The 20,707-nt window shown below is 40.9% G+C and overlaps 1 protein-coding gene across 1 annotated transcript in view; it reads left to right on the forward strand.

The window, feature by feature from the left end:
* KIF26B (kinesin family member 26B) overlaps positions 1-20,707 on the forward strand; it is a 284,319-nt gene that overhangs the window by 205,706 nt on the left and 57,906 nt on the right. Inside the window, exons 6-9 of the mRNA XM_058419609.1 lie at positions 12,133-12,339; positions 14,074-14,167; positions 16,303-16,565; positions 19,224-19,407. Of these exons, the coding sequence (XP_058275592.1) occupies positions 12,133-12,339; positions 14,074-14,167; positions 16,303-16,565; positions 19,224-19,407 (748 nt within the window). The remainder of the gene's footprint in view (positions 1-12,132; positions 12,340-14,073; positions 14,168-16,302; positions 16,566-19,223; positions 19,408-20,707) is intronic.

Below are 20,707 nucleotides of genomic sequence, written 5' to 3' on the forward strand. Positions count from 1 at the left end.
AAGGTTGCATGGTTTAAGCACTCAGAAGTCAGAAAATGGCAGTTGAATTTGAAGATGATGGAGATTTTGCCCAAATTAAGACTGCAGAATTACAGCTGAGGGCATGCAGAAAGCCTGTTAGCAGGCACTGGATATACATTCTAGGGCAAGTGGTTGGTTACTGATCTATTCACAAACATTGCTGATATTTATTGCAACATTTAACAAAGCAGCAAACAGTGGATGAAATCATTAGTGGTAGGGGTCACAAGGCAGATGGCTCCTTGCTGGCCCTTTCTCATTGCTATAGGGTTGCGTTTATCAAGGGAGAGGGTCGGTGGCAATGTTTTGCTGTTATACTGCAGCTGGGGGTGATAAAAGTTAGTGGCTCTCTGTGACATGAGACAAGTTCCATTTGTCAAAGTACTGTTTGCATTTAGCTCCCATCAGGGGCTCCCATTCAGTTTTCTTTCCATTGTTTTTGTTTGTCTGCCTCTCTGATTTGGTATAATTTTAGTTCTGTTTATGTTAAGTACAAAATAGAAAACCACAGGAAAGCAGTACGCTCTCGACTCTGTGTCTTAGTTCTGTGATCAGTCAGGCCAGCGCACAGTAGCATCCTCATTACCTGCATACCTGGATTTCTTCCCATGGGGACACAGGATGGGGTGCAGATGAGCTGTACTGTACCAGGAGTCAGACACATGCCCAGGAGTCAGCATCACAGAGTAATACACAGAGATCCTTAGAACCAGCAGTGTAGACTTGGCTAATACATGTCTGCATTTTTCCAAATAAGTAAGAGCGTCCTTGTACCACCAGAGGCTGTACTTGCTTTTAGGAACAAATTTTCTCAGATATATGACTTCCTTGGATTTTATTTCCTTAAGGGGTAAGTGTCAGTGCCTTCTAGAGGCTACTGAAAATCCCAACACAATGTTCACTACTGGTCAGAATACAATAGAATGTTAGGACTGAGGAAAGCATTAAAAAGCCCAAAGTCTGAGAAGCACAAGCAATCAGAGCCTCAGCAACTGGTTCGGGAGGAGCTGGGAGGGGCAACTTCACGTCTTGCATGTACCCAGGGGAGACTTCTGTGGGGCAGTTCTCACCCCACCACCAAAAGGAGTGACAACATCCCACAAATGACACCATAAACATACCCAACCCCAGTAGTGTTCCCAGTGGGCTATAGATTTGATTTAGACTGCAAGCTGACTCATTGGAGCCTCTGGTTCTCTCCTGATAGTTTATGTTCCTCCCAGTTTGTGTCTTGATAGGATGCACATGGGACGTGAGCCATAAAGGTATTGGCAGAGCACAGTTTGGGGGGGAGCAGAGGCATGGCAGTGCAGCCCACCACAGTGGGAGCCTCACAGGGCAGAATGTTGGATCGGTGTTGGAGATGGAATATTATGGAGTTATATAAACCTTCAGATGCATCTTATATGACCCTGTCTTCTATTCTCTTGTTCCAGGTACCATAAATAATTCTGTTTCTTTCAAGGGAATGCAGAATCAAGCCTCACCCTGCCCCATCCCCTCCCTACCCCCACCCAAAAAAAAAAAAAACAAACAAAAAAACAAAACCCAAAAAAACACAAAAAAACCCAAAACAAAACAAAAAGGTCTGTTGCAGGGATTTCTGTTAAGGCTCAAAAAAGAGCACTTTTAATTTGAGATAATGTATAGCATTACAAATGGATCTCATTAATTCTGAGTGGGTGATTGGGCTTTGAAGTTATTGTGGCTCCCTGTACCACTGCCAAAGATATAAGCATGAGAGTAGCATTAAATGGGATACAACTTGAAAGAAAAAGTACATTTAATATTATGTTTATGCCTTTGTAAACATTATAGCCTACAGTTATGGGATAAAAAAGGGAAGAACCAGAGTTCAGGTAGTCTGTTTAGGCAAAGCACATCTTTCCTGGGATCTTAGATGATTCATTTAGGTTTTATTTCTGCCATTGAAAATTAAGAATAATTGTAAATATACGTCTTGGTCCTGTCAGAAGACTGTAAAGCCCTGAGGGATGTTCACTAACAATATAGATCATATCATTGCTTGGACTCAGGTTTTATCATTTCCTTGTTTTCCAAATTTAATTTTATTGCTGGTTGTTCCTAACTAAGGTTAAATCCTCATCTTACGTACTTGCAGGTAAATAAGGAATTATTGCTAAATTCAGTGACACTAGAACGTATTATATTCCTCACAAAAGCATCTAGCTCTGCTCCTTGAAGTTTCTACTGATTGTTTTGTGCAACAGTATGTTGCCAGAGGCCGCTTATATTCCTTCTGGAGACTGGATTTCTCCTCTGAATGCCCAAGCACTTGTTAGATATCTCTCCTATATTGCCTACTATGATGATTGTACCGCCTTCCATTTATATAGACTCTCTTTCACAATGTGGCCCTGTGCTTTCTTTGGGATTTTTTTTCCTCATCATGAATTCCCAAATTTCTAGTCAGAATGATCCTTTTTATTTACTGTCTGTCATTACCAGCTACCACTCCAAAGTTTTACACATCTATTTTCCACAATTCTATGCATTAAACTGAAATTTTTCACTTCTGGCTTGGTTTAAATAATGTAAATCCTTCTTGTCTGATTGTATAGCTGCTTGTTATTTATGGTGCCATGGCATACACTTTTATGTGCAGACTGGGGAATCTTCTTTTGTATGCAGTCATGGAGATCATCTTTATAAATAATGGAAAAGCTTACAATTGTGATTATACATCTCTTTGCCATACCTGTATATCCTTTGTTTCTCTAGCACTGAAAAGACATCTCAAAGACATGTATAAGGGAAACTTTGTCTTTTATCTGCATTCTTTCCATAGAAATTCTTGTTTCCTTAGACAAAGAAACAGAGAGCCTTGTTCATCTTGGAATTCCTCATCTCCTGAGAATGTATAATGTGAAGCCCTCAGTGCCACACTTTATTTAATCAGTGGTAAGATGACCTGCTGCTTATACTTACCAAGCTGCATCCTGTGCACCTCTTTCACAGCTACACAAAAAGGGAAACTTGGGCTTTAAGAAATAATATAGCAGACATAATTATCAAGGCACGTGCTTGAGATATTGCTACTGTTGATATTGCTTCTGCTTTCTATCAACACCAGTCCTTGTGACAGCCGAGGCAGTTCAGCCATGTTTTTCTGGAAGGGCAGGTTTCTAAGAGGAGGCTTAAATAAGCAAACTTCTCTTCAGTCTTCCTGCACAGCAGCAGGATAAGAACATGGGCTATGAGAAAGAGCCAAATGACTCACCACTGCTGTCCCCCTCCTCCCCAGGAGGCTGATGGCAGCCTTATGCAGGCAGCAGGAATGACAGCAGCCTTGTCATCAATCACGAGAGCAGGGAAGTTCCTTTAGAGAGCCTGCCTTGCTGATGCCGCAAATGTATTTAAAGGGTTTGGCTGATCTGTCTGTAGGAGCTGTAGATACCAAGCCAGGCTGGAACAGAACAGAGCAACATATGGCACATCACATGCTTGGGAGGCCACTCCTGCACAGACTGAGTTTCTTGTGTTTAACTTAGAGAATGCTAAATGTGGCTAAGCTGTACAAGAATCTGTGATGGGGACAATTCTGTGGCTTAACGATGGCAGGCGGCTCAGCCCCACACAGCCTCTTGCTCACTCTCTCCAAGCGGGATGTGCAAGGGAATCAGAAGGGTAAAAGGGAAAACTTGTGTGTTGAGATAAGGACAGTTTACTAGAAAGAGCAAAAGCTTCATGCAGAGGCAGAGCAAAATAAGGAATTCATCCACTGCTTCCCATGGGCAGGCAGGTGCTCAGTGGTCTCCAGGAAAGCAGGGCTTCCTCACAAGTAATGGCCGTAACTCTGATTACATCTCCCTTTCTCCTTCTTCCCCCAGTTTTATATGCTGAGCTGCCATATGGTGGAGGATATCCTTGGCGTCTTCCATCCCAGCTGTGTCCCCTCCCCACTTCTTGTGCACTCACAAGCTACTTGGTGGCAGGGTGACATGAGACACTGTAAAGGCCTTGACTCTGTATTAGCTCTGCTCAGCAATAACTAAAATGTCCCTGTGTCATCAACACAATTTCCATCATAAATCCAGAACACAGTCCCATACCAGCTACTGTGAAGGAACTAAACCTGGTACAGACTATAAAATAAACAGGAACAGGAAATATTTCACTCAGTCAGTGTAGTCCTGCATTGTTAACAAGGTCCCTGGCATGGTGTTGGGTGCTTGTCTCTCTCAAACAATTCCGGGCATGATTGTTAAATTAGCACGGTCAAGGGAGCACCTTTCAGACTGTTGGATATGGCCGCACCGTAACAGAGGACAAGAATTACAGGGAAAGTTGCCAGTTCTCCCTTTTGTGCCAGGTAACTGTTTTTATCTTGTTTAATTCACTACATAGATACTGTGTAAAGACCCTTTAAAAAAAAAATAAGTAGGAAGAAAGGAATGGGGAAAATGCTCTAACCAATCACTGAAATGAAATCTGTGCTCGATTTTGAAAGGTACCAAGGAAAAAATGAGATCTTGAAATTCATGGCAGTGAACTATACTTCTACTGTGCACAGAGGAATAAATTCTTGTCAGAGCTGGGGAAGCAGAGTAAATTTTTGCAGTAGTGTGTTGGAGCCTTAAGTAAACATCTGCTCACTGTACCAGTAGGCAGTGGGTGCATGCTTACATACCTGCAGATCCACTGCAGGGAAGACAAGATTTGCCAGCTGATCCCATGTTGTTCTTGCTGGGATTGTTGAAGGCTGTTTTGCTTTGTTCAGTTCTTATGAAAATGCCATTCTCAGTGATGTTTAAAGATATTCTCAATTAAAAAAAATAATCCCAGTATATGGGCTGTTAGGATGTTGTTGGTCCCATCATAGGTGCGTATATATGGAGAATCTAAGAAGCTGGGAAGAATCCTCCTCCTACTTGAGGCAACACACAGGCTGCCCAGTTCTGCAGTTCTGAAATGCAGACTTACCTTAAAGAGATCATAGGAAAGCAAAAAGAAAGCCAGGAATCCAATCTGCATGTGGGGAGCCTTAAGAAAAGACAGTTTTCCATGATGGGATGATTTTTTTTTTCAAATTTAATTTTTTTAAGAGTAGAAGAAATTTGCACAGCTCTCTGTTAATTTAAAGTCTAGTAAATGCTGAAGTAGAAATGTTAGTGCTGAATAGTTGGTCTGAGGTATGTGCTGGTTTCCGTGCTCAGCATTGTCTTTCAACTGTATTAAACCATAGGGACAAACTCACAGCTACTGCTGTCGTGAACAGGACAGGAAACCACTGAGCCATGCCCTGTGACCTGAGTATATTTTACACCAGATTTTACTGAACTTATTATTAAAATTACGTTGTCCAACTGAAAAAGTGTGCAATCATAAGTATAAATTTTTTTAATAACGTGATTGGTGTTTGGGTACGGTGTGCTGCCACTACTTCCCATTTTTGCCAGAAGTCCAAATTAGTTTAACTGCTGTACAGGATGGGGTTGATGAGCCGGTAAAGTTTTAGCAATTACAGAAGATAGAAACAGAGGAACTGTTGTAAAGAAAGAGGAGACCTGCATGGTCTGATGCTATTGCTTTTTCAGTTATTTTCACTGCTTTTCCAAAGCATCAGTATCAGTAACAGCAATTTCCACCCACAGCGAGAGTGATCAGGCCTATGTGTTCTCTGAAGCAAAGCACTGAAGCCTAGGAGTGTTACCTTTGTGAAAATAGAAGGAGAGGGCAACAAGGCCTGTTAGCACATGCTTCCTGACCAGGTTACACTGGCATGATTCCCCCCAGTTTATTTGTTTGTTTTTGGGTTTTTTTCCTAAGTGTGTGCATATTTCCATTAAGGCAATGTCCACTCATACAATCCTGCATTTGTTGCCTTCTGGGTCAGTCTGTTTATCTTGACCTCCTAGATTTCATGTTAGAATGATCAGCTAATTGTCTCTCTAAGAAAAATCCTTTAACATACTTAACAGGTGGTTTCATATCCTCTGGGCACCATAGAAAGGTTTCAAACTTTGCATCCCTCATGCAAAAGCATGTATGTGCACCAGCGTATGGGATGGCCTAGATTTTTTTGTGCTGTAGTTCTTGTGGCTGGCTACAGCAAAAATGCATGCCTCACACCATTATTTACAACTGTAACAGTGAGAAATTACAAAACCTACTCTTCATTAACCTCCAATAAGGCTGTTCCTGCAGCCAGTGATTGCCATTACATTGATGGAGTGCTGAAACAGCTCAATAGTCCTGGCTGGCCTGTCTCTCCTGTGACTGCACTGCAGCTCCTGCCTCCCACCACTACCCAGAACACATCCAGCAGAAGCTGCTCAAATGATTGATGAGAAAAGCAGCTCATAAAGGCAAGCACAGCGCCTGAAGCAACAGCTGTCTAGCCCTGTCCCTGCAGTAATTAGATAAATGAACCCCAAATGAAATCTTACAGGCAAGAGCAGAAGGAAGTTATAATATCCCCGGTGCCGATCTCTGCTTGTCTCGCCTCATTCCAGTCTGTCTGTAGCTATTTGTGTGTGATACAGAACTGACACAGCTTACCTCTCCCACCTTCCCTGCTCATTTTGCTGCTGGTCCTGCAGACAGACCCCTGTGGGCACAGGAGACATGGCAGTGTCAGTGACTGGACTCCGCTTTCTTTTTTTTATTTCTTTGGCACCAGTTCTACTTTGCAGAGTGTGCTGAACCTTTGTCCTTCTCCACAGAGTATGAACGTAACAAGAGGTCTGCGACAGGTCACAAATTGAGTTTATCTGGGGAAAATCCTGCAATTAGCAAATTCCTTCCTTGAGAAATAGTAGATGTGTTTATAAAGATGCATTAGATAAAAAAGGAGAAAGAAAAATGGTTCAGGTAACTGAAATATTCATAGAGTTGATTAAAGGTTTTATTTTTACAATACAGTAGCATGGTGATAATACAGCAATTCCTCTAGGTCTTCCCTTGATGCTACTGAATGGTACCCATGAAGGAACTCATCAGTGCCAATAATTGCCATTTAGAGAGAAATTTATGAAAAAAAGTTTTATATATATTCAGAAAATGCATATGCTTTTAAAAATGGTGTATGTAATTGAAATATACACATACACACTGATTCTTCTTTTATTTGTGGCATTTCACATCTGGAGTATTATTGTGGAATTCAATGTCTGTAGAACTCGTAAGAACAGGTCATGTCCTTGAAGGCAGGAACTGAAATGCAGAGAAGTAAATGGGGGTGCTGTTGGATTAAATAGCTGTCCAGTGAAATACTGTAAACTCATAAGAGAAAACACATTAAAAAATGCTACCAGCATGAGCAGAACTAAGAAGTGAAGTTATATCCTATAAAAGGCACAGCAGTGATGCAGAGTAAGTGACCTTTCCTTTTATTCTCTCTCTCCACTCCTAAACTAGAGTAATTCTTGCTGAGTTCAGCCAGATTTACACGGGTGTAATATTAGATCAAAATTAGGCCCAGGTTGTTTGCTTTACCGAGAGCCCGTGTCTCAGGAGATGGCTTGCATGTTTCCCCACAGAAACAGTCAGAGGTACATCTAAGGCTGGGCACTGCCAAGACCTGATCACTGGAATTCAAACGAGAGCTTCTGGCAGACTGAGTGGTCCCATTAATCGCAAGTGGTGTCTCTGAGACGCTTCAATTACAAGAGATTAGTGGGAAACTGTAGCAGTGGACTGAAGGAGTAATGACACATAGGAAGTGAAGCAGAAAACTTTCTTTCTTCTTTTTAAAGAGAAGCTCAATTTATACTTTATTTAAATATTGCAAGCATAAAGTATTAGTGTTCTTAAACTTCACTCTTCAGCTAGTTTCAGATTAACCATCCTGTATTTCTGAGTTCCCCAGAGCACGACCGTGATCTTCCGCCTGTCTGTTCCCTAAAATGAGCTGAAGTCTTTTTACTCTGGCGTTATCCCCGAAGCTGGCTGAGTTACATTTGCCCATCCTTGTGCTGCCTCCCCTGTGGTGTGGATTTTCAGGGGCCAGCACAGACTCTGAGCCTTCCCTGCTAACCCCCAGCTATAAATTGCATGAAGGACTGTGAAACAGCAGAGCGGGAGGCCATGGTCTCCCATCATTTCTACTGCTGTTAGTTGATTTACTCTTGTCATAACCACTGTTGGGAAATGCTTTGCCTGAATCCTAGGATTTAGGTTACAAGCATCATGATATTTTATAATGGGGTGTGGAAAAAATGGCTACTGCCAGTTCTTTGAGGCCAGGCAGTGACTGATGTCTCAGTGTGCCTGACAGTGAAGTAAGCTGTAACTCTGCCTCCTGTACAGGTGGACAGCGTGAAACAGACTGCACCAAAAGCTCAGTCATGCTGCATTTGGACGCAGCCACCAGGAGAGGTCCTAGATGCCCAATCTCAGGCTGATTCCCAAACCACAAGCTTGCCTGTCTTCTCAGAAGATGTATCTGGCTCAGATGTTTTAAAATCTGTTTTGGTCTGCCTAGTTTATTGTGCCACCATTACATATGTAGTTCTGAATATGTTTCTCAGGACTGAAGTTTGCCGGTATTTTGCCTGCCCATTGGGTTTTTGTTGTAGTCACAGCTCCCATGGCATATAGGGGACATAGCCTGTACAGATGGGATCTAATTGTTTTTTTCAATTAATGTAATGTAAATCACGAGTAATTTGAAAGGATTTCACTAGTGTCAAACTGGCCTGGAAGAATATTTAATTGCCTACAAATTACCAGATGAGTTCAAATAATCTATTGTTACTGCTTGTATTCTGTGTCCATGACACTTACGTGCCTAGCTTTATTTTTGCTGGCATGTGATTTTTTTATGAGTGGAGTCTGTCACACAGATTTGTGTGCGTGTGTGTGCTATGGAATTTGGGCCGGGCAATGTACTGCCCAGAAAGAGCCTTTTTACTATGGATAACTAAAGAATAACTTTGGGCAGCCTACAATGTAGCACCTACATCTCAGGTAAACTTTTAAGATGTCTGTGGTGCTAGGTATTTGTGGAATTGATATGTTACAAAACAGAACATGCAAATTAAGTGCTAGAAATGTCTGTTCCTCTCTATTGACTGCAAAGGGGTCAGACAACTGACTCAAATTGGGACAGCTTCTGCAAGCTGATCTAAAGGGAAGCAAGCAGAATTACCTATGATATGGTGTCCCAGGGCACACAGGCAACCTTCATGATGAGTAAGAAGTGGTCCAGCTAAGAGGATATCCACATGTAATCAATATGATATTCCTCTGCCCTAACACATATGAATGGGGTCTTTTCCAAGCTAAACTGTTCTAGGATTCTGTGTAGACATGGCACTTAGGGACATGGCTGACTTGGCAGTTATATGTCAACAGTTGAACTCAAGATCTTTTTTTTTTTTTTTTTCTTGTCTTTTCTTTTTTCCCAACCCATGCGATTCTGTGATTCTGTGAACCATTAGATCTCAAAGCAAAAATCCCCAATGCACAGGAAGTACAAAGGTTCGTGGCAATAGCAGTGTTTTTCTTGAGAAATGTCTCTGTTTGACAGTCTTGAGGAGCAGTAGAGCAGTATATGGTGTTTAACAGTTCCTGGGGCTTCTGAGTTGAGCATGGTGGTTTTTTGGGTTTGGTGGTTGGTGTTTTTGTGTGTTGTGGTTTTTTTTTTTTGTTGTTGTTGTTTTTTTTTTGGTTTTTTTTTTTTGTTTTGTTTTGTTTTGTTTTGTTTAATAAAGGTTCATTCAGTTTATCCAATGCTAGTAAATTTTTAGGATTTCAGTTAAACTGGTATTTTACTCTTGGGAAGGAGGAACCTGTTGCCTTAGCTTCTATCACTATAGCTGTTGGAAGTAAGGAGGATTTACAGTATTACTTCAGTAAGAAGTGGCAGGTATTTTTAATCTGATTTTATGTGAACAGGTTTAAATCCAGACCCATGCCAGTGATATTATACCATAACAAAGCTGGTGTAGCTGCTGTTAAAAATGTATGCCAATACAATTTGAGGCTAGAAAGAATTCTTAGGCTGCCTTTATATGAAAGGTTGTTAAATTTCACACACTGTCCACACACATTCTCCAAACCCCCCAAAAACTTAGCCCGGAGTATTCAGTTAACTCTCCTTTGTACACAGAGATCAAGGATCTGAAGGACATGGTCTCACAGCAGCCAAAAATACATGCAAACATATAGGGAAAGAGCTTTCTAAAGCAAGCAAACAAGTATTTTATTTAAAGTAGTTGGAGAATAGCATTTATTTTGGTTTTCAGCAGATCAGTCTGGATCAAATACTTGTGATATTGGTATCTACTTAAAAATGTGGGACACAGGAAAAGAAAGCCAAAGGCATATGAAGTTGAAAATAGGAAAACAGCACAAGATTGTTACTGCCCTTTGTTTTCTTGCTCCCCACTGATTTATAGTTGTGCTCCCTTCTGATCTTCTCTGCTAACTTGACCAGTGCTTCCCTTCTGATCTTCCAGGAGACCTAGGGCTGGAATAAACAGAGCTTATCCAGTTCACATCAACTGACTGGGTGTGTTGGCTGCTGTTGTCCTCAGCAGAAGTCAGCTCTGCTTAGGGTTGGGTCCAGAAGAATGCCTTTGGCAAGACATTAGAGGTGGCTTTTTACATTTAGAGGTTAGATTTCATAAGCAGCTCAGCTGAGCAGGAGGAGAACACATTCCTACAAAGCAGTATTTTTCCTTTTTTCCTCAGATAACTGTGTAAAACTGAAATTATGTGAGCAGATTTGTGACCTTTTCACCATTTAATGACAACTTGTTTTGCCAGGTTCAAATACTGGGGTCACATTACCAGTTTGACTAACTGACATACAGAGAAGATGTCACAGAAATACTGAATAATACCAGCTAATCTCTGGTCTCATTCTGTTGTCTTCAAAGGAGTTGTGTCAAAAATGAATTTTCCCAGATTTTATGTCTCAAAGCAGCTGATTTATTTGCATGGGGGATGAGCTTGGGCCAGCATGAAGTGAGACCTATGTACAAAGAGCACCAGTCTCAATGAGACCAACAGGAGCTGCAGCCCAACTTCTGGGGCTACAGCCTCCTCCCGGAATGTGTCTGCCATTCCAGCAGCAGATGTGCTCCCACCATACACTGACATGAGCCTTGGTGGTCATTTGCATGCCAAAAGTGGATGGGTTTGATAGAAGTGAGATCCGATTAAGGAGCATTTACATAAAAGTTCTGTCTGGTTGGTGTGAAAGCCAATCTCCTCTAGGAGAAAGTGTGTGCAGGTGTGACTAGAACTGGCAGAGAGGTGATGTTCACCTCTAAAGTCAGGAGCTTGCTGGTGGTGAATTTATTGGGAAACCTAAAGCTAGATTGATTGTCATCAGTTTTACTTACATCTAAATTGCTTACCAACTCAGCTAAGGATACAGCATAACCTCATTAAATCGATGAAGATTTATTTTTGTCTCAGGAATAACATCTTATTATGTAGCTATTTAATGAGTTGTGAGCTAACATGTTTTAACAAATCTTTTATCGCTTATTACATTCACTCCCTTGATGGTAATTTCAAAATCTGACCATTAAAATGGGACTCTTTTCACAACTCTTTGATGATGGCACTCAGAACTGTGCACTTCATCTTTGCATTTGGATTAGAATTGTAAAGGTGTAAATTATAGATCTGGCTTTTATGGGTTCTTATTGATCAGGCTGTTTCGTAGAAAACACAGCAGTTCTGAAAGCTTAACAGTCTAGAATATCTTTCAGCTTTCTTAATTGGGCCACCAGGGTACAGTTAATTTTCAATTTATATTGAGAGCAAGACAAGGTGATGTAATACTTCCTCCTTGTACTTGAGTAGCATCGACACTAAAACACCATGATGTGCTTTGTAATTCTCAATGCATGGGTTGCTTGTTGAAATAGATTGAGAGTTCTGGCTTCATTCACTTTGTAATTTTAGGGCAAATTCTGCCTAATACGTCCTGCGTGTTCACTGGCTTGCGGAGACACTAGCTACAACAAGCAAGTATGGTTTGGTCAAGTGTAGTTGGAAAGTTCATTCAACATACATCGTTGAATGTACTCAACATACATTCAACATACAGACATTCGACAACATTCAACAGTTGTAGTGCGACCAACAGACTAATGAAATGTGCTCATCTTTTTGTGTGTTTGCTGACAGGTCAAAGTCATGGTGCGCATTTCTTCCACACTTGCCAGAGACACGTCTGAGTCCAGCTCTTTCTTAAAAGTTGATCCCCGTAAGAAGCAAATCACACTGTATGACCCATTGGCCTGCGGAGGCCAGAATGCTTTCCAGAAAAGGGGCAGCCAGGTTCCACCCAAGATGTTTGCTTTTGATGCAGTTTTCCCTCAAGATGCATCACAGGTAGGCCCTGTATGATCGGAAGAGTTATCTAAGCAGCAGCATGCACCACAGCCAAACTGATTTCTGCTGCAGCAGTATTACTTTCAGTGGACTTATGACAGGGCTGAATTTGGTCTGCCATGATCATCAATAATGAATTTAGTTTGTTAAATCTTAGCTGGATAATGGTGTGCTTTCTTTAATTTTTACTGTAAATAATTTCTCCTAAAATTATACATTCAATAAATGTGCTGAATGGTTGCCTAATTGAGGAAAATCCTCAATATCAACAAGTTACTGTGTATTATAAAATATTATTGTTTGGTGTTTACAGAGATGTGATCAGAACTACGGTTCTCTAATGCAGTCCTCTGAAAATATACTTCCCTCTAGCCACGCCCCCGGCTCTCGCTAGCTCAGTTATTCGGGGGTTTTACGGAAATATATTTCAGAGAGACAGAATAGAGATTTCAAAAGAGTGGCTCTCACCCCAGCTCCAGTCCAAGCTTTATCCTCGATGTTATGTTCCAGGAGCCCAAGAAGAGAGACAGAGAAGCAGGAAGAAACAGGGGTATATCTAGTTTTGGGCCAAGGAACGATATTGGCCCTGAGCCAGTAGGGTCAGGAGTAGGTATGATAGGGAAGAAAGGTCAAACTACATAGCACAGGCTTCAGGGGGATTCTGAGGGGAAAAACCATTCCTCAGAGGAACACAACAGTCCTCAATTAACTAAGGGATCAAGGATTATTTTTACAGCGTTGTATTGCACAGTTTGTAACAGTAAGATGGAGATTTTAATCCACAAATCTTTATTCATGAGTATAGATTCAGCTTTTTTGTCTTTATTAGGCTTTGGTTTGATGAACTATGTTACTCAGATGTCATGAGTAAAATGCAGAATAATGCCAGGATGCAGTTCAAGGGGCTGGCCTCTGAGCAGTCCCTTTCTTGGCCCATTTTATTTTCTGTTGTAGAGGTAGTCTAGAAGTAGCCATGAACCAGAGTGAATTTACTTGACATGTTGTCAGATGGAGAGGGCTTCACATCAAGGCCTTAACTGTGAATTCTGATTGAGTTTCATCCACTGTTAAGCAGTTGCTGCAGGAGCCCTGTTGACAATTCAGGCTGCTTGAATCTTAAATCCAAGAATACCTGGGGTAAATTTCTGTGTTGTACTTCTTAAGATAATGCTACATTCTTCAGAACGGAGTCTACTACTGCAAAATCTGAGAAGACTCATAATAATGTCGTATCACCTGGCTAATTCCAAAGAGGCTGTTTGTTCCCTTTGCATTCCTCAGCCACATGCTAGTGGAATTGAACTCAGTCCATAATTGAGAAAATAATCAAGCCTGCAAAATATCCTCAGTGTTGGATTGTTTTTAAATCAAAATGGTACTTTAAAATCCCTAAATAGGAGGTTCTAGCAAACCAACTACATCCCCTTACGATATGTGGGGTTTTTTAACCCCACAAAGGCTATTGATATATCAGCAAATGAAACTTACTTGATCCAGAACAAAAATCCTGCTTCGTGTGCTTACACAAGTAATGTCATTCCCATCAACAGCACTGGTCACATTAACAAGACAAGCAGGATTAGATTTTTTTGATATTTCAACATGGTGTCTGGAGCAGGAAAGACATTACTACCAATTTCCGGTGAAAATAATGATTTTCCTTACTATTGTTAATGCTTTGGTTTTTTTCTTCCCTGTTTTTTAATTTTTTTTTTCCCCCAATACCTGTGACAGGCTGAAGTATGTGCTGGGACTGTGGCTGAGGTGATCCAGTCTGTGGTCAATGGGGCAGATGGCTGCGTGTTCTGCTTTGGTCATGCCAAGCTTGGTTGGTATTGCTAAATTTCCCTACTCGAGCAGCAAAATCAGTATTTTTAACTCAGGATTGCTAGTCTGTTAGGTTAAGGAAAACAAACTTTCATTTGTCTATGTGTTTTAATTGTATTTCAAAGTACCTGTGCATGATCTTGTACTACATTTTCACTTCTTGCTTACACATTTATTCACTTTGCTTGTTGTGTAAATGTTGGACAGCATGCCGTTTGGAAGAGAAGTTACCTTTGAATTATTGCTTCATTTCAGCCCCTAAATATTATAGCAATTTTGTCTTGCATTGTCTTAAGTTGCTAATGAATGGTCCAACAGTGATCTACAATTTTCCAAATGTGCTTGGTGTTTGAGAGTTGGCCCAAATGCCACTTTTATCAAGCTGTGTACTATGAGTATTCACTCAAGTACTCGATGTTTGTGGGGACACTCTTATGGAGTGTGACTGGGCACTCAAATAGTTTGATTTATTAATTCCCTGATTAGACAATTCACTCATTACTGACCTCTTCCTACTGTGTCTCCAACAAATCTTATTCTAATGGTTAACTGAATGTTACCGATGGATCAAAACTCACACTTTGGACATGCTTCAGTGGCATTTCAGGTATTCATGGAAGGACAATAAAAGGGAGAATCATCATTATTAACACACTATTATTTTGAAATAACCGGATTTTGAGAGTAATCATATGTTTTGTTCACGTTTATCTCATTGTATTTTGGAAGTACTGTCTCTTGAATTAAGAGGGGTTTATTGCATGTGTGCAATGATCTCCATTCTTTACTGTCTCAAACAACCACAGATGTACACATATAACTTAAAAGGATAATTCAGTTTTGCAGGTGGTAAAGAAGATCAAGCTGTATCAGGCCACAACTATCCCAAATTATAGACAACAAAACCTGGAGAGCACTGAGTGCTGCAGTGAAACCAGGTCTGATACAATGAATGGAACAGACTGGTGTTCCAGTTACACCAGAAGGCCCCTCTGGATCAGGCAGGAGTGACACTAGGATAAGCTCTTAGATATTTATCCCCCCTGTGACCTCCCAAACGCAAGATTGCAAATGAGATGGAAGCCACCAGATAACTGCTACATGTCCTTTAGAGGTATCATAGCTGGGGTTTTGCTGAAGCATGAGTTGAGTCTCTGCAATTGCTTTGTTAACTGCACCACCACCACCACTCCACAAACCACGGACCTACCCAGACATTGACACAGACATGTGCATAGAAGTATTTTTTTCACTGATCTTTTTCCATATAGATTCAACATAAGAAATGAGACAAGGTAAAGAAGCCGCAAGTACTTGCCTGAAAGGATATATATCTTCATCACTTGGCTTATAAATTTAGCAGCTTTAGAAAACTTACCTAAAAGCATTATATGACATTATTATATTATATAGTAGTGACCCCTAAAGCAATTTAAGATAGTACTCTGTGTCTGTTCTTAATCACCAAACTTTTACAGCAAAGACAAGCCAGAGCTATAATTGCAGAGTTAAAAAATGCCTTAACCAGTGGATGGTTTTGACCCAGATGAAATATTAATTGTTGTAGACCCACTTCTGCACCAAGTGATCACATATACCTGCTTGGTTTTGGTGGTTTTTTTTGTTTGTTTTTTTGTTTGTTTGTTTGTTTGTTTGTTGTTTTGTTTTGTGTTTTGTTTTTGTTTTGTTTTGTGTGTTTTTTTTGTGTTTGTTTGTTTGTTTGTGTTTTTATCTCTTTTTTTCTTTTTCTGAACGTATTGAAAGAGTACCACACTTAGACTATTCAAAGTAGAGGTTTTTACAGACCATGGCACTCCTGCTCTGCTCAATTCCCTTCATGATTCAACCACATCAGAGGCTGCATCATTGCAAGGTGGGGGCCTGCCGCACCTTGCCTTGGGAATGGCAGATGTCAGGGGAATGCATGAGGTAATGATTTTTGAAAGAAGAGAAATTTATTATTTTGAAATAAGATTTTATCCTATTTGTCTACCTGCCTACATTTTCCCATTGCTGACTGTCCTTGTTGTAGTGAAGTTGTTTTCATGAAGCTATGCAGGATAATCTCTCTTGGCAGAAGGCTGTCAAGGTCCTGGTAATGATGTTATATTTTCTTCATCCCCCCGTTCCTGACAGGAAAGTCATACACCATGATTGGGAAGGATGATTCCATGCAAAACCTTGGAATAATTCCTTGTGCCATCTCGTGGCTATTCAAGTTGATTAACGAGCGCAAAGAGAAGACAGGAGCGCGCTTCTCGGTCCGGATTTCTGCAGTGGAAGTGTGGGGGAAAGAAGAAAATCTGAGAGACCTGTTGTCAGAAGTAGCTACAGGCAGCCTGCAAGATGGCCAGTCCCCAGGTGTCTACCTTTGTGAAGACCCCATTTGTGGCATGCAGGTGAGTCCAAGAATAATTTTAAACTGAAACAAGTAACGTTACTTTTTTTTTTTTTTTTCTGGAGCTATTGAAATGGTTCAAATTCAAGAACTACCCAGAGCATAAAGTTTATAGACTTGAAAGTGTTTACTTTAAAACATTCAAGAACTTTATGACCTGCAGCTGCAGGGCCATCTGCTCTCCTGGCCTAAATATTTGTACCTCTGGTATAACTGATATTGAGTAAGGGCTTGTGTTTGCAATAAAATGTGAAAACATTAAGTGAAAACAGAAGTGCACCTAGTTCTTAAAAAAAAAAAAACAACAAAGAAGCAAAAGTGTGATCTCTCTTTTGTAAAACAACAAGCTAAAATATTTACAGTACTGCACAAATTGCTGTAGGCCATTAATATGGCTGTTTATTTCTTTATAAATTACATTATTTATAGCATTTGCATTAGCAGTGTTGTAGGGACCATTAATTGCTACTTATTAATTGCTGCCAAGAAGTAAATTCCTGAGCTGGGCAAGTCAAGAAAAACTCAAGCTCTTCTCAGGTTTGGAGTTTCAGCAGGAATGAGTAACTGGCTCATTTATTTTCTGGGTAACTATGAGAAATTCTAAGCAGCCCTATTTTTTTTCCCCCATCTCTTGGTTTGAAGGGAAAAGGGACCTATTCTTTCACTTTGCTGTTTGTGTGGCAGTAAATCTGCTTTTTCTATGAGTAGATGAAGAGGGAGCAAAAGAAGGTGATGGAGCTTGAAAACATTCTTTCAATCTGAAATTCCTTTTCAACCAAGGCTGCTTCCATTGAGAGCCCTGCTTATTCTGGGATGGGGAGTGGAGGGAGAAGGGAACAGACCTACAGGGTCATGTACCCTGTACCCAGCTCCAAACATCTAGAGATCATGACTCACATCCACACAAGTCATGAACTGTGAGATTTTAAACAGCAAGTAATAAATTTTGTGTCTTATCTCTTTGTGGTTTAAGCTTTTTAGGCATACTTAGGTCATATTTTCCATTCTTTTGCATTCTGCCTAAGGACTATAAAATTGTGTTTTGATTTAAATAACAATTAGGGTTCTCAGTTTCACTTAACTCCTGACTTTAGTGTTTTATGAAATACTTACTGTATCACAAGAGAGCTCACCCTCTGGTATCCAGTAACTGGTGTGGTCTAGTAAATATGAGAGACTTGAGTCTGCACAGTTCCCATTGGGGTGAGGGATGGCTCAGTTAAGAATTCGCATATGTATGTTGCATGTGTTACATAACTGTGTCACAACCAGCATCTCCTTAGAGCTTAATTCTTTACTAAGGTATTTTAGCACAAAAGCAATAATAATAAATATTCCACTATGATAGCTTATTTTCATTTAGATACAGACAGTACAGCTATATACAAAATGAATTATTTTAGCTCAGTAAGAAGAGGTAGCTCCATGAGACATGTATGCCGTGTGAAAGACCAAATTAAATTGCAAGGAAAGGAGCCTTTTTATGTGTGCTTACAAGATATTCTAGAGTCATGTGTCATACACCTGAATTCTCCAAATCCTCAGATGAAGGGAGAATATTATATTATAGCCGTACAGATACGCAGAATCAGCAGTGTGTATAGCAAATGAGTGATCACCATATGTCATACTGTCTGTCACTGGACCTTTCCAAGTATGCACATTTTCCTGTTGCTTACATTAGTGAGATCAGCCCACAGACTGCTTGCCTTCTGCTGGCCTTGTTAACTCCTTCCTGTCCCCTCCCTCTTTCCTAAGAGAGCTTAGCCTTCAGCTGTGTCACCGAATCCTACGCACAGCCTCAGCTTTATCCTTCCTCAGGCTAATTAATGGTTGCAAGGAGAAAACAGAAGTACTGCCTTTTGGAGAACTTAGAACTGTCAGCTATATTATATAGCAGGGGAACAAACCCCATGACCAGGGAGCTCCTTGCTGTTTTTATGCCAGACAAGACAAATCTATCCTATGGGCTGTGGGCCAGTTCTGTGTACTGCCAAAACTAATGCTGTCAGATTGCACAGTCGCCTGTCCCTTGCACAGACAAAGTAGTCTTAGGTGCCATGAAACATGCATGCATTCCTAATGTTAGGAGGGGTTAATAATGTCTTCCCTCTATGCTGTCTGTCAGTTCGGAGAGTTAAGAGCAGGCTGGTGGCAGGGATTGATGTCCTGCAAACATGAATGTTTGTATATTACCTGCCTTGTTCCATTTACTGGATTGCCCCAGCTTGTGAGCAGGTGCATAATAAACTCATGGTATGAAGGGGCAATGAAAAGGCTTCTCTTCTTGGCTGTTCCTCATATGCCATGGGACAGAACACAAGCTTCAGTCCTGTTATTTTTGAGATTTACCTGTGGACTGCTTCCTTCTAGCACTTTCTGAAGGGTAACAGAACCCTGTCACTGCTGTTATCTGCCAGCTGTTGAGTTTTGGATTGACATGTCTTCTGCAATTTTTTTTACTACTTCTAGCCATGGGGGCTCCTGGAGGGCATGATGCTGCCAGTGCCAGGAGGGTCTCATTCCACAGGGGGCCTCCTCCTTCTTGGTTCCAGTAGAAGCCAGTGTAGCCACACCGTATATTGATTGGGGGAAGTTGTCTGGTGGTGTTTACCTGTGTGGGAATTTCTCAGCCATTTCTCCCTGGTGTTAACTGCAGCTTCAGAACCAGAGCGAGCTCCGTGCCCCTACGGCAGAGAAGGCCGCCTTCTTCCTGGACGCCGCCATCGCCTCCCGCCGCAGCAGCCAGCGGGACTGCGCTGAGGAGGATCACCGCAACTCCCACATGCTCTTCACGCTGCACATCTACCAGTACCGCATGGAGAAGAGCGGCAAAGGTGGAAGTAAGCTATCCTCTTGCTCTTCTCTGTCTCCCTCAAACCTGCCTGGGCCTTCAAATATTCTTTAGTGGTGAAAATCAGTGGAGTTCTCCATCCAGTGTGAGGTGGGGCCATTCATACAATCAGGCTGTCCACATTCCTGGTGAGCACCCACCAAAGGCCGTTAAAGGCCACTGGGGATTATTACCATCACTTGTCAGTTTAGTTGCTCTTGTGGAGACACTGGGAGTTCTCAGCCATGTGGGCCTCTGTATCTGGAAAAAAAGGGGCTTTTCAAATTGGCCTTTATTATTATCTTTACAGATAGCGTTGAGGTCATGGATTAAAATATTGTGGTGACTGGAATTCCTTGCCACCCTTATGTTAACTATTCCTCTTTGGCACCTAAATAGGGCAGTGTGTGGAAGCTGATGCAGGCAATCCATAAACTGGGAAGCTGCTGTTGACAACCCATAAACTATACCTATTCTTGGAGATACATGATATTTTAGTTGCTGGCCCAGCTATGTGTGCACAAAGGACTCTCGTGGTTCTTTGTAAAGGGTCTGGATTTTTCAGATAGGCTTGTTCTCTCTCTTTGCCATGTCTGCTTTCACTGGCTTGTGTCTTTACTTCCATATCCCACTTTTAAATGAGGAAAAAGTGCTTCCATGTCTACTTCTATGTTTCTATAATTCTCAAAGCTTTCTTTTTTCTCACACTATCTGGTTTTTTTTGTTTTTTTTTTTTTTTTAATTATATTTGTCTTCTGTTTCAAGTCTCCCAAATTGTTTATGACTAAAGATACACAGATAGGGGGTTTTATAAGTAAATTCCAATGATGAAAGGTTTGTATAACATAGGAAGTACTCCACTGAAAAAGAAAACTCTGACATTAAAATTCTTTTTTTAAAATAGTAATTTTTTTACAGGGAAAAATGTTTGTTTCAAAGACACCAGAGACATCTGCTTCTTTAAATTCATGGGCTTAAGCAATTCTGCAGAAACAGCATATGCTTCAGGTCCTGGCTCTGCATAGGTTATTGGTAATAAGGAATAGATTGCAAGGCATGATGTGTAGTGGGTGATCACTACTGCAGTATAATTTCTAATGTTTAAATGAAGAAAATTTGCATTGACTGTACTTATAGGAGAAAAAAAGAGAAAGTTGCTCTAAATGGAAATAAGGCTTTCATGTATTTAAGTAATAACCCCGGTGGAATTGGCAGTCAGAAATCTCAATTAACTAAAGGTTTATTAATTAACCACCCTGCGGTGGAAAGGAAGACAGTGAATACTCAAACAGACTGGTTTATAGGAATAA

Source organism: Hirundo rustica, chromosome 3 (genome assembly GCF_015227805.2).
Source record: "Hirundo rustica isolate bHirRus1 chromosome 3, bHirRus1.pri.v3, whole genome shotgun sequence".
Lineage (NCBI taxonomy): Eukaryota > Metazoa > Chordata > Aves > Passeriformes > Hirundinidae > Hirundo > Hirundo rustica.